Genomic DNA, 18,709 nt, shown 5'->3' on the forward strand with positions numbered 1-18,709 from the left:
AGCCAATGGAAGGAGGACTTTGAATAAGAAGCAGTGAACAGCCCAGCTAGCATGGCTCTGTAGTTGAGCCTTGACCTATGAACCAGGAGGTCATGGTTCAACCCCAGTCAAGGGCACATGCCTAGGTTTCGGACTTGATCCCCAATAGGGGGCGTGCAGGAGGCAGCCCATCAAAGATTCTCTCTCATCATTGATGTTTCTATCTCTCTCTCCCTCTCCCTTACCCTCTGAAATCAATTTTTAAAAAATTTTTAAGAAGCAGTAAGCAACAGTTTTCTTGTCGATAATGAATGATGTAGCCATTCATGTTCTTGTATTATTCCTCTTTTAGACCAACCCAAGCTCCAGACTAGCCTACTTTTAAGCAAAGTTGTGGTTAAAAACCCAAAATTTGGAACCAAAATGCTATGTTGAACTAAATTCTCTTGTGTAAATGTTTTTATGTAAGCATGAGCAAATAACCTGACCTCTCTTAGGCTCACTGTCCCGACTGTAAAAGGGGAATAGTCATGTCACTTTTTTAATATAATTATAATAATTAAATATCACAATGTTTATAAAGTACTTAACATTGTGCCTAGGACTTATGGATTGTTTGATAAAAGGCAGGCACTATTTGCATGCCCAAAAGCACTGTGTGTGGCTTTTGAAAGTGCTCAAAGAAATCAGTGGATTTAAATTTGGTAAGTGATGAAGAAGGGGTGTTCTTCAGCTGCTCCCCATCTGGGTATGTAATGACTGGCAACCATCTTGGAATAGTTATGCCAGACCTGAAGCAACTGTAGCACTACCGCCAACTGTCTTTGGAAATAAGAGAAAGTGATCAATCAATAAATATTGATTCAGCTTCTTGCTCTGGGCAGGCAGTAAGATTCTTGACCTTAGAAGGCTATCATCAAATCAGGTAGAATATAAAATTAACCTTTATAGACAGCCTTGCATAGGATACATCCACAGGAAAGTTGATTGTGGACTCAGGTAATTAAGGAAGACTTCAGAAAGGAGTTGAAAATTGAACTTCATTAGTCTTGCGGTTAAAAATACCATAAGGTCAAATGCCCACAAAAGGATCCCCCTTTTGTACTGAGGCATTCATTCATTCAGTCCAGTGGGCCTTAGCCCTCGAATCTCAAAATCTGATTTTTTAATCCTATATAATAATGAAAACAAATGGACAACTCATAAATATACTGTTTAAGAAAATAAGATTTTTGGCTGGATTTGAGCAATTAAATATGCTTAACTCACTGGTGGGCAGGGAGGGGAGATAACACAGTCTTTGAAAATTACAATTTCTTGAGGCATATTAGGAAAGACACTTTTTTTTCCAATGGGAAGGAAAACGGTTGATGGAATGTCATGATCTTTGTGTCCAAAAGGCTTCAGCAAATCTTACAAAGACGAACTCCAGAGGGCTAAATTTTAAGTACGTGGGCCCGTGCGACTAGCATGGACATCTAATAAAAGAAAACCTACCACGGGTGGGCTTGGTCAACTTCAACAATGATACATTACTGCCAGCACAGGCAAGGTTAATCGATTACAGCTGACTTGAGTTCATCCTATTGTGTCTAACTCTGATGACCCAGACACTTGGCTTCCATATGCATAGACCCAAATCCAAACCTGGTACATGTGGTGGCCCCAGAAACAACATGAGCACTTAATCAATTGAATAGAATCATGAATAGTCTATCTCAATTGACTATTATATTTGGTTTCACTTTTTTAACTTTATTGTCTTTTGAAAGTCCCTAATTACAATATCATTATGATTTTTACTAACTTTATTTTAGGATAATTTTTTTTTCTTCAAATGGGAATGTTTTGACACCAGGAGAGAGTAAGAAACTTCAGAAATTTTATGTTTAAGTGAGAGTTTACATTTATTAGGTAAATTATAATACATAAGAGTGAAAGGAAATTTAGAAATAGTTTTGGAACCACTGAAATTAATATTGGGAAATCACAGAGAAGGAAAATAGTTTCAGCAAATGCAATAAGCAAGGGTTGGCCAGATCTTCAGAACGGGAAGAGAGAGAAAACGACTACCATTAAGCCTGATGTTAGCCCTCACCAAATTTCTAGAACAAATTAATTTAGCATATCTAGAATACGTGCTTTCTAGGTCTCGTGTACTTTGTAAAAGTTGGAAAATAAAGCAGTAACTTTTAGGAGCCAGAATGAATTTGCTAAGTAATCTTTTAAATCATAAGGATACCATATTCAAGTTCATTCTGCTAATTATTTAAGTAGCACTGTTGTTACATAGCTTCATGCTCCATAAGAAAAGACTAGGTTAAGTTTACATGAAATCGGAAAGCAACTATTTTTCATTTTACATAAAACCTTTCTGAGCTTTGATATCTTTGTCTACAAAGTGTGAATAATAAAAACCTCTGATCTACCTCCTAATGTAAAGTATGACAAAGTAATTTTAAAACATTAGTGACATGCAATAAAGAAACCTTACTATCAGCAAGAAGAAAAAAGCAGGGTGGAGGGAGGAGGCGAGAGAAAAGAATAAGGATAAGCAGAACAATGAACGTGGAACAAAAACAGTTTTAGGGCAGAAAAGAAACCTTAGTGGAAGAACCGTACTTCTTTTTAAATAAGGGAAATGGAATCCAGAGACGTAAAGTGACTTGTGTTAAGTCTCACAGCAAATTCATGGTGAGAAGAAAGGAAACCAAAAATGGAAAGGAAAGGAAAGAACACAAAACAACTAAGAGTTAGAAGTCAAAAGAGTTCTCCCAAGAACTGACCTGGGAGGGCTGGTAGAACTGGCTGGCCCTCTGCTTAGCTCCGAAAATGCTGCTCTGCCTTTGGAACTTGGCCGAGGTGACCCATTTGGACCATTATTTCTTGCTCAGTAATTTTCCCAAGAGTGCCAATCAGAAAGCAGTCAAGCACCCCCTTCTGCTCTCAGTGCTCCCCCGTTTTATCCACACATGCTTCTTTCTCTCCAGGCCAATGTCCAGCGAGGAGGAATCAGGGCCCACATCTGATTCATTTGCTCTTGTCCCTCCATTTTACAAAATCAAGCTATGTGCCCCCCCCCCAAAAAAAAAAAAAAACTTCTAGGTTACTCTACATTAGAGATCCAAATTAGTGTAAAGATTCAAAGAATATACGTTCTCAAAAATAGTTTTGTAGGTTGTTACAGCACTAAAGCGTCTAATTGCTTTTTTCATTTGAAGAATATATCTACTTAATGATTTTTTTTCTTTTTAATGGCAGTTAAATCAGTAATAATAGTGGTACAATATGGATCTTATATATGGAGCAGCATCTTTTTCATATGATAGAAAAATTTCTTCTTATGAAGTTGTATCTTATTGTAGAAATGAAGATAATGAAAGAGATAGCCCCATGAAATAATTTTAGAAACAGGGAGAAAAACAGCAACTTCTCAGCCAATTTGTATGTAGGTCTCTAGGGTCGGGACGCAGTTGCCCAGAGATTTGTTGTTTCAAACGGTCACAGGACTGATTTGTGTGCAGGTCTCGCTGTTTGTGTGTTCATCTGAAAGTCCCCTTTTCCTATAGTTTAAAATTACTAAAACCATCCCACATGGCCAAGAAATAAGAGGGGAAGGAGGCAATGATTTCCTTAAATTGTTGTTTTTGTCCATGAGATAGATCTTCCATCAGCCCAGCAAGTAGCCAACAACACATCATAAATTCCTTTGCTTTAAGACAAACTCCCCCGATAACACAGGTCAGTGGTTCCCAAATTAGTTCTGAACACAGACTTAGGATTCTCAAAGTCCATGCCCAGAAAAGAAAAACAATTCGCGTGAAGTGAGTTATGTTTCAGGAAATGTAACGGGAAGGTTTTTACCCTAACAGTAATTTAAACTAATAAGATAAATAAATACATACTTTTTTCCTCTCTCTTTTTCCTTTCCAAAGTCAAGGTCTCAGAAACCATCAAGCTGCTTGATACCGTAAGCAGCAGTAAGAGTGAAGGCCCATCTCAAGGCTCTGTTCTAGAACTCAGAGATGTGCTACGGAAGTCAAGGCTGTGAACAGGAGAGTTAGGGACATTTTTGCTGTCCCTAAACAGTTACTAGTCAGTTTAGTCTGATCAGTTAAGCCATCTGTGATCGTCAACCAAGTCTGAGCCTTTCTGTGACAATAAACAACTCTTTTATGTCACGGTCATACACAATTCATTACTCCAGTTTTGTGTATAGTACTTGGGATAACCGATCAAATGCATGTGGGTTGTCTATAATGTACCCATAAATATAAAATGTGACTCTTTTTTGGCGGCCTACATTTCCCCTTGATGCTGGTGGTTTGTGGGGTTGGATTTTTCTTTCTTCCACATCAAGTCCCACCCTTCTCGCCTCCTCCACCACAGCTGCGCCTCACCAGCATCTCCGTGTGAACTCCCTTTGTGTCTGTTTCCACTCTTGCTCTATTCTCCCCTCTACAAAGCTCCCATATTTGTAAAGTATGTGATTATCTAACCTCTATGCTGTACACCTGAAACTAGTACAGAATAATATCGAATGTGAACTGTAATAGAAAATTAAAAGAAATTTTAAATTTTTTTTTAATAAACAAGAAAGAAAAGGTCCCATCAGAAGGACCCTTTTATTTCTTTTTATTTATTTACTAGAGGCTTGGTGCATGAAATTCATGCGGGGGGGGGGGAGGGGTCCCCTCAGCCCGGCCTGCACCCTCTCCAGTCCAGGAGCACTCAGGGGATGTCCAACTGATGGCTTAGGCCCGCTCTCCTCCAGCAGTCGGACATCCTTAGCACTGCCACGGAGGCAGGAGAGGGACCCGCCATGGCTGCTGCGTTTGCCAGCCGTTAGCATCTGCCCCCTGGTGGTCAGTGCCCATCATAGCGACCAGTCATTCCATCATTTGGTCGATTTGCATATTACCCTTTTATTATATAGGATTTATTTATTTAATTTAAATTCTCTATTGTTTAAAGTATTACATATGTCTCCTTTTCCCCCCGTTGACCTCTCCCTGGCCACTCCGGGGTTCTGGCTGGTGTGGCTCAGTTGGTTGGAGCATCATCCCATACAATGGAAGGATACTTTTAAAACACAGATCTGATCACACCCCTTCCCGCTCCAGGCCCTTACTGTGGCCTCCACAGCCCTGCATGGACCGGCTCTGGACACCTCCCCAGCTTCTCCCCATCGTTCTCCTGCTCGGTCACTTCACTCCAGCCGCACTGGCCTCCTTGCATTTTCCCGACCACACCAGGCACACTCCCACCTCAGGGCTTTTGCGATGCTTGGCGCAGACCTCTGCTGAAAAGCCCTCATAGCAGAGCTTTCTCCCACCGTCTTACCTGTAAGAATAAGCCCATCACCCTGGCAACCGCCCCCCACTGCTCTCTATCCCTTTGCCTAGCTTTTGTATAAAAAAAAAAAAATTGTTAAAGGAGAGTTATATATAGTGTAGGTAAGCTATTAAAGGACCTCTGTAAAATAGGTAATTTATTCTATTTCTTCTTAGGCACTTCTTTTGCCAGCTTTTTTATTAGAAATTTACAGAAAATTTTCACAAACTATAACAAAACAAGTTTTTTTTACCATTGTTTTTGGTTTGTGGTTTCAACTTAATTGTATTGTGTGTTTTTTTAACAACTAAATGAATTCCACATGAAGAGAACTGTGCTCACTCTCTCTCCTCTCCCTTCAAACCCACAGACGTCTTGCCGGAAACGCTCTGACATACATTCCCAAGGGAGCCTTTGCTGGCCTCTACAGTCTTAAAGTTCTGTAAGTAAACCAGGTGTGACCTGGTACATTTCTGACTTGAGCGGCAAGTGAATGCTAATTAACTTGTAAAGACTGAGTTCCTCAAATAACCTACTTGGAGCATTTGGGATAATTCATCTAAATTCAAGTCTGCCTTCATTGGTACCCCATAAAGCAATATTATTTATACCTGGCTGGATTTGTGTGAAAAAAATTCACCTCTCTTTTTCTAACTTTAATATCTAAAGTTGTTTGCCCCTAAATAACCAACTTATCAACTCAAACTTTTAAAAAAAAGTATTTCATTTCCTTTTGTGATGTTTGGGAGAGTTTCTTGAATCATTTTGATCACCAAGTGAATAAATCACCGTGATGCTAACATAATGAGATCACATCTTCAAACCATTTGCAAAGTTTGTTTCCTTATGATTAAAGATCTGCTAAAAAATACCAAGTTTATGTTACAATTGTGAATAGATGTGACAAAGCCTAGTGATTTTAGATACAATGAGTAACTATTTGATAAATATTTATTCATTGAGACTTGTAAAAGTGGGTTTTCATATTATTTAATGTCCAACTTCCCAATTTGTTTATCAGAAAAATTATTATTATTGACTACCTCTTTATTCTAGTACCCATTGTTTAATTTTCTTTCAGTTTATTCTGTGTAGGGGAAAAAAAAGCACCTAGGTAGAGAAAATGGGTAACTCAAATTGAAAGTCATAATAGGAAAATTGTATCTCAGAGAAAATACCCTGATTTTACTTTCTTTCTTTGAGATAAAAGTTATAAACAATAAAAGGGCATTTGATATATTCCTGCTTAATGGAAATTACATTTTATTCACCTCATGGATACATAGGCTATTTAAAAAGTAGTTTAGTGTAAATATATTTGTTAAATATTAGTTAAAGGTCAAATTCAACAGCAGAACCATTTTTGGTCTGCTTAGATAATTGGGTTTGGTCCCCTCAGTTTTGAATTATTTCTGCTATTAGGCAGAAATATTTTTAAATTGTAACATTGCCAAATTCTAATGTTAATTCATTATGTGGTAGAATTCTGAGTTAGAGTATCAACTTCAGTACACCTATGTCTCCATGAACACAGCAAAATATTTGGAACCCTTCTAAATACATCACATAAATCAAGTTTGGATAAGACAAATAAGGGAATATATTTCCTTTGTTGACCTATGTACCATTAAGCATTTTGGATACTTGTTAAATTTATTATATTGGAACTGATCATCTTAATTCACTTAACAAAATGTAAGTCAGATATACTGAGCTAGAGTGTATGTGTATCTGCATATCTGTGCATGTAAAATGTATCATCAGCCATCATAATTATATGTAAATTGTGATTACATAATTTTAATACATATAAATACATAAGAATATCTATGATTAGATATACACTAGATATGATAATTAGATAGAATTATAATTTTACATTTTTCAATTTTCATATTTGAATTACTTAAGGTTAGTATGAATTTTTTGATAATATTTTTTAATTTTCTAATTATATATTTCTAATTTTATCATACTGCACTAAATGTCCATGAAACTGGAGATGTTGTCTGTCTTGGCTACTGGTCTATCTCCAGCTTCTAGAACATGCCCGAATCATAGTAGACACTCAAGAAATACTGGTCGAATAAATGATCCAGATTGATGATACAGAGAGGACAAGAGGCTTCTAGACTTGTCAACTCTTCTTCATTTTGTATGATGTAGACCTAATGCTGTATGTCTATTAGTGGATTATCAGTTGCATTCTAAGCAACGTGGGCTTCTCCCTGTCAGCAGGTTTTATTTACCCAGAATACTTTTGACACACTTTGCTGCTTCTTATGGTGTATTTTGCCTAAACACTTTAGAGAGCTTTGGATTAATCTGACTTAAAAATGAAAATCACAGGTTATCTCTCATGCTTGTCATTTTTATATGTACCTCCTCCACCAGAATGGAATGTGGTGTTTAGTTAGACTCTCTCATCTATCCTCTCCTAACCAATCAATGTCTCCTGTCTTCTACACAGTCAGGGGCTCAGCAAAGCCGGGTAAGTGTGAGACTCAAAGTGGCATTGAATGCATTGCTGCTGCAAATACAATGATCAGTAAGTGTGGTCATGCCTGAAGAGCTTATAATCTAGTGGCAGATTGTGGGATCAAGACAAATAGATCACCTGTAATTCCTTTTTTTTTTCTCTCACCTATAATTCTTAAAGTGTGTCTAGAACTGTGTGTAGGGCGCTGTGGAACTACAGAGCTTGAGAAGAATTTAGTCCAGTCTGATGGTCAAGGTTCAGCTTCCTAGAGAGATGTTTCCTCAAAGAGATGACCTAGGAGCTGAATCTTGAGGGGATAAGATGCGCAGAGACACAGTGGCAAGAAGTACCTGGCATATGCAGACTGCCCAAGCAGGCTGGGGCTCAGGCATTTAGGAGGAGGTGGAGAGTATCTGGAAAAGAGCCTGGAGACGTAGAAAGAGTCCTGGTCACAGGAATCCCATATATTCTGTCAAAAAAGCATGGGCATTATTATGTTCTAGACACAATGAGGAGCAAAGGAAGAGATGTAAGCAAGGGAGTGGCATGTTCAGACTGCTCAGTCTAGCTAGGTCACTGTCAAGGTGAGGAGGATTCCAGGGGAGCAAGACTCCTGCCAGGAATTGTGTGCACTCTTCCCTTTGCTCTGCTACTTAAGGATTAATATCTAAGGAGCAGATTCAATTGTCAAATATTTTGGAAGTATTTCAGTGTTAGAGCAATGGTTCCCAACCACGGTGGTTCTTCCTGCCATAGAGTGTTTTGGAAATTTGTGAGGGTGTCTTATTTTTCCAGATGGTATACTTGCAGTAAGCTGTCCTGTGATGTGCAGCACAGCCCAGCATAAAGATTCTATCTACCACATCATATCTGACTGTTCCTCCACACCAAATGTAAATCAAGAATACTTTCATACCTAATAATACTGAGAGGTTTTCCAAGAAGTCCTCATAAGACTAATACTTTGTACAGGAAAGATTAAATGGAATAAATATATTCTCTCAAAATTATTGAATAATTAATTCAGCTTTTGTATCCTGTCTATTCTAGGTATTATATGATTTCTAACCACATATTTAGTTAAAAATGCTGTTAGTGCAGTAGAACAAGTACCCCAAACACCACAAAACAATGAAAGATATATAACCATGGAAATGTAAAATTTCTTCTTACAAACAATTATTAAATAGCAGGGAAACATGAAACACAGACCTTACACTCATGGAAACTCTCAATCTATATATATACAAAAGCCTAAGCAACCGAACAACCGAACAACCGGTCACTATGACACACACTGACCACCAGGGGACAGATGCTCAATGCACAGGGTTGGGCTCCCTCCTGTCTGGCTAGGGCCTGCAGGGATCGGGCCTGTGGGGATCGGGCCGAAACCAGCTATCCAACATCCTCTGAGGGGTCCCAGATTGCGAGAGGGCACAGGCCAGGCCGAGAGACCCCATGCACCAGGCCTTTAGTTGTTTTATAAAGTCCAAAAGTCATAACAGAAAGAAATAACTGATTGCACTGTAGCATGGTAAGAAAGATAATATAAAAGTAATATTTGTCTGGGACCCTGACCATTATAAGGAGGGCATATGGTAAAAGAAGAGAAAGATACTAACAGTACAATCCATTGAGATGCACAATGAAGACAGCAAAAGCTGTCCTTGGCTGGGATTGTTTTATATCCAAACTTGTTACTATGAGCTCTAGAAGATCACTAATGTTTAATGTTATTACCCATGTAAATACTGACCTTCATAAAAAATAAGTTATTGGTTCTGTATTCCAAAATACCCATCCAGTGGGATTCTAAACCAGGCTGTCCTCAACAAAGGCACATTGTCTTATGTAGGCCATTCAGTCACAGAATGGCTCATTTCCTGCCACCCACTACCAGAACCAAAACCATGTAGAGGAGATGGGTAAAACTAACCATAGAAAGGTCACAATTAGCCAAACTGTTCTCATTCCCACAGAGGCCCAGAATAGAGCCTTAATAGCTACTTGATACCTAAACACAGGACAATTAGGTAGAGGACCAAGCCATCGATTGTTACAAAGTCCCCTTAGACATATTATCTCATCTCCCTCTGATTCACTCACTGTTCATATTCTTATTTAGTCCTATTGGCAAAAAAGATAACCAAAAAATTGTGCTGTTGAGTAGCATGGGGATGTTGTATGGAGTAGGGAGTATTTTAAAGCTCCACAGGGAAAGAAATTAAGAAACTATGAAGTCATCTTTTGTCTCTAGAGAAAGTGTTTCATTTTCTTTTCTTCCCCATATGTGAACGAAAAAAAAAAAATGAGGTTATAAGTGGCTAAACCCATATTCTGTTCATGCACATTCTGCTTATATTCAATATATTAAATAAAAGAGCATTTGCAAAAGAAATCAGCAGCAGTGTTGGGAATGCTTTCTGTTTTAATTGCACTCCATGGTGCTGTAAACCCTTTAATTGTTTCGTCTCCCTCTGGAATATCTTAAACAAAAATAGAATTTTCTAATTAACTCACTGGAGACTTATAAGGATGTAATGGAGATAACTTGCTCTTGTTTTGTCATTTGAAAGTAATTAAGCAAAAGTTCTTTATTTAGGAAAAGATCAGGATTTAAATTATGGGGTTTTTTAATTATATTTTTGGTGTTTTACTGGTAGAAGTAGCTGAAAAATTAAATTGTTGGGAGGTAAGTCAAGAGTAGGTTTAAAAGTTATCATTAATAAAGCTTGTTAAATTCCATATTCTGAGGCCAGGCATATAAAGTTACTGAGAAAGTTTGCAACTATTCAACGAAGGAAAACCATCTAAATATCTCCTATCCTCTACTCCAATTTTACAATATTTTAGGAAGATCACATTTTAATAGTTTCACTTGTTGGTTATCAAAGCAAGGAGAACAATTAATATACACTTTGTACCAGTAATATACTACCTACAAAGTTTAGACATTGATGATCATGTATCTTATCATAATTAATCACTCAAAAATCAATGACTTAGAAAACACTTCTATGAAGTTAAAATTATATAACATATTTAAACTGTTTGGAAAAGTGTAAAATAACATAGAAATGTAAACTTTTAATGTTCCGGTAAATTATGCAGCATACAGAATTCAACCTACAATTTTTGGGACTCCCAAACTGGTCAGTGAAGTGTGAGATCTCCCTAAAACTTGACTTTGTTTGTAAAGAATTAACATTTTTTGAGACTCTTAATTTATGAAATGTTAGTTGAATTCAAGTTTAACATAATGAAATTATTTGAGTAAAATTTTGGAATGCAAGTAACACAAGTATATTCCTTAGAAAACAGAATCTCAGTCATGGTGAGAAAAGCATAAATTTTATGACCTCCAAATATTTTTCACATCTTATTTGTATATGAATTTGTATTTGCATATACAAAAGTATAATAAACACCTTTAAATTTTAATCGTCAAACAACTGTTAATCAGAGGTTATTCTATTCCCATTATACAGATGAAAAATCAAGGGTCAGTTAGGTTGAATGATTTGCTTTCCAAGACTTAAACCTTAGGACTTACCTCCAAGCTCAATGTCGCCTCAAGTTCATCTGAAAATATTATATCAGAAGTACTTAGCATAACATAGGGTGGGTCTCAATCTGTGGTGCCTTGCCCAGAGCACAGACATCAATGCAAATTCTCTGGTCCCGACCCCAACCTACTGAACGGAAAACTTTAGGGATGGGGCCAGCAGCCTACGGCTTAACAAGCCTTTCAGTGGATTCTGCTGAACCCTAAAGTTTGAGTACCAACCTCTGGCACAGGTTTTGTTGCTGCTGATTTTGTTTTCTCAATTAAAATGTCACAGTACAAAAAATAAATAAATAAATAAATAAATAAATAAATAAATAAATAAATAAAATAAAATGTCACGGTACCATCTCACTGTTTCGTTGGTTTTGAGAAGGGGCTCATCAATTCATACAAAAGGGCCAACTTTTATTGAATGCTTACTATGCGGCAGGTGTTGTTCTATGTACTTTCACTCATTGGATGGTCACAATGACCTTGTGGGGGAGTATAATTACTGGTCACTGAGACATGGAGAGATTGGGTGATTTGGCTCAGACCACACTGCTACTTGCAGGGAAGAGGTATTCAAACTCAAGAACCCATGCTCTTCACCACACCTTAATCATACCAGACACTGTTCAACTTGAGAATTTGTACATTCAGCAAAGATTCCTCAAGAGTTAGACATACAGGGAGCTGAATCCCAGTTAGTCATCTAATGAAAAGAAGCTTCAATTGTGGTGATGAGGGAACCAGGCAAATTGTTTCTGAAATCCAAATATAAGTTTGTGACCTAATAAGCAGAAAAATTTCTGTAAAATGTCTACTTTCCTAAAACAGTCTTCTGCCTCTGGCTTACATGGACCATGCAATACTCAGAGGGATGGGAGTGGCTGCAAAATTATTGTGTTATTTTATGAATAAGGTAGCAAAATATAAGGAATCTAATGGGAATTTTTCCACGCTATTTTCCCATTTGCAATAGTATGTTTTTATTGCATTGTTGCCAGGCGTTGCCATTCTGTAGTCCCCATGTTCTGAAAAGAATTGTTGAGCCTAGGTGAGCAAAAATGCAACTACTTCACAAAAAGAATGTAATTTATATCAAAATATGACCATGAGCAAGAAAAGAGATCTTTAATAAACTCCCACGTTATCCTTATTTTCATTTTGTCTAATCTATATCGTCACCACAGTGATCCTTTAAAAACATAAATACGATCACATCATTTCCCACTTAAACCCTTCAACAGGAATTTCTCATCACATTTAAAATAAAGCTTTACTGTGGCCCGAAAGTGCTCCGTGAGAGGCCTCAGGTTCTCTCTCCCACTCTCTTGCTCTCACTCATTCCTCCTCAGTCACAATTGATCCTTTGCTGCTCCTTTAACAAGTCAAGCAAGCCCCAACCTCAGGACCTTTGCACTTGCTCTTCCCAGTTCCTCAGTAGCTCCTCCCAGATATTCACATGATTTGCTCCCTGACTCCATTCTGGCCTCTACTCAAATATCAGCTCCTAAGAGACCTTCCATGACCACGTTTAAAATAAAAATCTCACTCTTTGTTACTATCTATCCCAAACCCATGTTTGTTTTGTATTCATAGTACTTACCACTTGGCTCATAGGGTGAAATTCATTAATTTTCAATTTACCTGTCACTTCCCATGGGAGTTTAAGCTCCCATGGTTTGTCTGATGTTCTGCTGTTTCCCTGACACTTAGAACAGTGCCTGACACAGCTATGGCCAGTTATGGTAAACTATTATTGACTTTCTTTAATGGTTTTCTTTATTTGTTTTAATGTGCAGTATGCTGCAGAACAACCATCTAAGGCAGGTACCCACGGAAGCGCTGCAGAATTTGCGGAGCCTTCAATCCCTGTAAGTATTGTTGAAATTGCAAAATGTCCTCAGGATCAATTTGGGAAGGAGCATTGAAATGTCCAGGTGACCACTTTAGTAAATTCCTTGGCTGGAGGTCCCACCTAAATAAGTTGGGAAAGAGAGTTTCCATTAGAACAGCAGTTCTTCGCCTCCTCATTAAACATTATGTGTGGGAGGGACTCGTGTTAGAGTTGGGGGTTTCAGGGCAGAGGCTTAATCATAATACCTCCAGCCGAAGACTCTTATATACGCTGGTATCTCAGGACAAAACATATACTTCCAGGATCTTGTCCTACATTCCCCTGTAATTTGAAATTCCTGCTTTTGAATCAGGAATGTTACTTTCTCCTTTATTTTTTTTTTTACACATATTTTTATTGATTTCAGAGAGAAAGGGAGAGGAAGCGAGAGATAGAAACGTCAATGATGAGAGAGTCATTGATCTGCTGCCTCCTGCATGCCCCTACTGGGGATCAAGCTGCAACCCAGACATGTGCCCTCACCACGAATCAAAGGGTGACCTCTTGGTCAACACTCAACCACTGAGCCATACCAGCAGGGCTATTTTCTCCTTTTATCTGGAAGAATGGGTGTCACAATCCAGACACCTTAGCATCTTCAATTCATTCTGTTTTTAGATGATCTGAGCTGCCTTGTAATGAAATTTGCTGAGTCAAATAAAGACTGAATTTTTTTAAGTTTTGTATGTACATCAGGGGTTCTCAAATCAATAAGCCTTTTATCAGTAAGACTTTTATCTTAAAGTCTTACTGCACAGGTCTGCAAACCAAGCGCTTCCCCGTCACCACACACAGACACAAGCAATCCCACACACACCTCAGATTCACACATCATACAGACATGCACAAACACACACACCACACACAGACACACAAACACAAACATACAGTACATAGCAGTGGTGGTGATGTTCCCTACTGTGAATCCACAACTTTTCCATCAGGAGTTTCCACCCTCCACTGATTTAAAACCTCTGAATAAGTAAAAATTAGATATCAGATGTTTTGGAGCTTGGATTGTAAGCAGTTGTTGACAGTAATTAGTTGCCAAGACTATGCCACGAGTACTTATTTGGTCAGTAAATCTTTACCTCATCAGCATGCGTAAGTGTTTACAATGTATTGCATGATTTCCAGTATACACGTGTGTGATATATGTTCTCATCTTACTCACACTGGAGGTCCCCCTCTGTCAAACAAAATACTGGCTTCTGGTCTACAATGATGAGGGAGATAAATGCATAAGAAAGGCAAATAAATATTGCAGATTCTAGTTGAAAATCACTGTAAAAAGCCCACCAGTTAATCATTACCCACAGTGTGCTTAACGCCTTTTGTTGAGGTGACATGAAAGAAGGAGGAACGTGAGATTTGGAGATGATACTTTCTTCCTTTGATCTTTTTTTTTTTTTTTTTTTAATGAAAGCAAATCTGGGCTTGAGACCATTTCAAGCTTTTCACTGCAGTCAAACAAAGTGACTTCCTAGGTTTTCACCATCCTATAGATAAACATGCCCACAAGGGCCCCTTTGTGGCCTGGGACAGGTCTGCGGCATTTTCAGGAGCTCCTCAATGACATAACAGTATCGCTCCTCCTTTGTTGCACGAGCCTTTTCCTGAAGGGAAGCAGCAGTCAGAGAAGCAAGCCGCTCTCCAGTGGGTTGTCTGTGTAAGGGCACGGGGTCCCGTGGCTGGATTGAAAGCGAGATAATAGCGGTGGCCAATAGGAACTTTAAACAGCTGTGAGGCAGGCAGAAGATAGAAGGATAAGCGTTTGTAACCAAAAGCCACTATCAGCTGAAAGAAGATCACAACCAGAACACACACCGAAGTGAACTCTTTGAGAAAGGGAAAACCACGAATCTTTTGTTCACTCGAACTGGGTGGTGCCTCTCTGATAAAGGTGTTCAGATTTAGTTTCTTACTGTCTAGATATTTACTATTCACCAGGTGTCTCTTGCATTTGGTTTCTGGTTCGCAAAAACAATTGCCTTTGAAACTTTATAAGTATGTGTTCCTTGTAAAAAAAAAGCCAGGGGTTAACTTTCTAGTATGACGCTTATCACATCCAACGAGGCATCTGGATAGACACTCGGCCCTGGGACTCGCTGGACTGTATCAGCTGGTTATGTCATGTTCGTCTGGGGTCCCTTCGCCCAGCGCAGACACACCCTTGTGAGGTGCTAAATGTTGGCCGTTTGCGCTGCCATGCCACTTTTCTCACTTACATTTCTTTGCGCTGCTTTGATACAAGAGTTAAGACTTGACCCAAAAAAAAGCAAAGACTTAACCACCAAGTACACAGATGCCAAATTGTACCAACCGAAGGAGCCCCGTACCCGGTTTGCAAGTTTGGGCAACAGTGAGCCCCTTTAAAATTTTACTATTGCCCCAGATTCAAGGTATTTAATAAGTATTTCCCCTGCTTCCTTTAAACCTTCGGTTTGAGGCTAATGGTCATTCCAGACATGCATTCCATATCCATCCTGCATCCATTTTCCGTGCCATACCTGAGCCTCCGTGCTACTTCTGCATCAGTATGAGTAACAGAGGGTGGGAGCAGCCTCATCCGGGCTGCCAGCACCGTGGAGACCTCCGTGCAGTTACTGAAAGGATTGCTGCACCCTTGGACCTCCAGCCTTTATCCAACGGTTCCTCTTTTTTCTCTCTCTTGAACTCACTCTGTCTTTCTTGATGTTTTTATTTTCTTCGTATTATACATGCTCTCTCCAAGGAGCACTCCACCCTGTGCGGGACAGTGGGTGCAGCACCCTGAATACTCGCCTGGCTCTGTAACTTCTGTGGGGGGATGGGGGGGGCGCTTCTCAGCCCTGGCTGCCAAGAAGAATCATCTAGGCTGCACCCCAACACGATTAAATCCGAATGTTAGTGTTTTCTAACTGGTTTCATTACATAGTTAAGAGCTTCTTAAGTGAAGACCGGGAAAACGAGTGTCCTGCAGCATTCTTTCGGATGATATGTACCTATTCTCCGGAACTCTTTTTAAACATGAAATAGTAACAAAACCCATACTTTGCATTCCAGTATGAATTACAAATGCACGTGGACTATGAAGTAAAAGTCAGGGTTGCCTTGTTTGTATTTACTTGAAACAGCTCACATCTGCCTATTAATTCTACTGACAGCCTGGGGCAGGTAATGTTCAGAGGCCGCCTGCTGCATGACCCTGGTATTCAAATGCCGTCCAGCAGCACCAGCACCTCCTAAGATAGGCAGAACCTTGGGCCTCGTCTCAGTCTCACTTCGTTAGAAGCTTTGTTTTAGCGATATTCTCAGATGATTTGTATGGCCAATGTATTTGAGAAATCAATGTTTGTTAGTGTTCTGTGCTACTAGCAAAGTGGCCTAACAAACCAAGAATGCTTGAGGACTACTGAAGCAGGTCACTGGTATACTTTGCTCCACTCCTATCGACCTGGCTTCATTGAGGAAAGTTTAAGAAACTTGATATATTGAAATGGGTAGCACTGCGGTGAGGAAGAAACAGATTGTACTCGTGTTTCAAGAGATGTAATTTTCCATTTATTCTGCATAAACAAAAGACATTTTTGCTTTGTTCGTAATGAAAGCAGATAGGTGCATTCATGTTCTTTTAACTCTCTCCTGATGCTTACAAATGGCTCAGCTAAAGGATAAGAGGGCAAGTCCATGCGCTAGAGCCTCGCGGCCCAGGGCCGGCCCCTGTACAATGTGCGCATTCGGCTTCTGACTGGTCATGATTGCCCAGACACCAACTGGGTTTTTTGTAATGTAATCAAACATAACTCAATTTCCTTTCTGTTTTCTGGAAAGGAATCGGAAATGTAATCACAATTCACAGCGAGTTGTATTTCACCAAGAAACGTTTGGCGTTATAGTCATTTCAAGACTAGGGTCAGATTACAGCGATTTGATGGAAACTCAAAACTTAACCCTCCCATACCCTCACACCTTGTATTAATAGTTAAGAAACTGATCTATTTTTAAAAATCCTTGCCTCATTTGCATAGTCATTAATGATGTTTAAGTATGTCATTAGTGAAGCACTAGATGATCAAAGGAAATGACGTATCCAGTTAATCAGAGAATGATTTAATACATGTCAGGTTTTATTCCAAGTCTGCACTACCAAAGCTAACTGGAAAGTATGCACAATCACAAAAATAATAGTTTGGTAAATAGAAAATGAAAGGAGAATGAGACATATCTTTAGTACTATCTCTATTCTCCAATTAGCTAATATTCACCTTCAGACTATATTCTAAAATCTCAGAGGAATGTGTAGTTCCTGCCTGGAACATGATCTGTCCAGGCTTCTTTTTGTAATCCCCATTTCAGGACCACAGACCCCACCCGTGGACCGTCATGCGAAATGTCAGTTAGTTCACCCAGACGCTTCAGTAGGGTATTGCGGATAATAGTCGGAAAAGACAATAAGCAAGAGGAACGGGTGGCGAGGAGGCAGTGGACTCACAGGGCTGAGCAGAAAGAAGGCAAGCCTAGAACCAGCAGCAGCTTTCTCCTGTTAATACCCAGAAGCCTATTGGGTTTCCAAGGATAAAGAACGGGAAGGAAGTAACACAAGACAAAGAGGTGTGAGCAGACAGAAAGCAAGGTGAGGTAGCCAAGAGGATAAGATTAAAGGATCAAAGGGGTTTTTTTAAAAAAAGAGTAATGGTTTTAGTATTAGTGACATCATTCCTTCCACTAAAATACTCTCCAGAAAGAGAAATTGCAAGCCTCCTTAATAAAAACATACCATGGTTTTTATTTGTTTTGTTTTATCACAAAAGCGCCAGCCTATTTTGTGCGATGGCAGTGGACTTGGAAGTTCTAGGGGTCGAGGGTTTTGTCTATTACACTGAGAGTTCTCTTCATGGAACCAAGCACAAACCAGCACCCAGTGAATTGTAATGAGGAAGGGAAGTCTTGCCTTGTCCCCCCACCTCATTTGAACATTAGAAGATAGTTATTTCCAGAGACAAAGCCCTTTCTATACAATGCTTACAAGAAGAGAGCTCACATTAGAGCGTTGTCCTCAGAATCATATGGGGGGAGAGGGCGGAAATGGGACTACTTCATGCAAGGCCTCATGTGTGCAAGATCCTTACACCAAGTTGTCTGCCAGAGCTCTGACAAATCGCATACATGATAGTCATACCGGATAGACACATACCTGAAAGGGAACATGGATGTTGTGGAATGAGAAGTAAAGTAAACTTCTTTTAGCCTTGTCAGGTGAAATGAAGATTGACTTTGGAAAGCAAATTAAACTCTTCGGGGAACCTGAGGGGTGACTGCTATGGGAAGGCAAATCATGAAAGGGCAGCATTCCCCCCCTGTCAGGACAGATGAGGTCTGTAATGAACTGTGAAAAGGCACATCACAAACCAGCGGAGAATGGGAGCATTGCAAAAACAAAACCAGAATGTGGAGCTCATTAAATGCCATGGCTATGAAAGCA

General features: G+C 39.2%; 1 protein-coding gene across 1 annotated transcript in view; it reads left to right on the top strand.

Moving 5' to 3' along the window:
* The window catches only part of LGR5 (leucine rich repeat containing G protein-coupled receptor 5), a 151,249-nt gene that overhangs the window by 81,217 nt on the left and 51,323 nt on the right, over positions 1 to 18,709 (top strand). Inside the window, exons 3-4 of the mRNA XM_079775192.1 lie at positions 5,684 to 5,755; positions 13,151 to 13,222. Coding sequence (XP_079631318.1) covers positions 5,684 to 5,755; positions 13,151 to 13,222 — 144 coding nt within the window. The remainder of the gene's footprint in view (positions 1 to 5,683; positions 5,756 to 13,150; positions 13,223 to 18,709) is intronic.

Source organism: Cnephaeus nilssonii, assembly GCF_951640355.1.
Source record: "Cnephaeus nilssonii genome assembly, chromosome: 6".
In the NCBI taxonomy this organism is placed as follows: Eukaryota; Metazoa; Chordata; class Mammalia; order Chiroptera; family Vespertilionidae; genus Cnephaeus; species Cnephaeus nilssonii.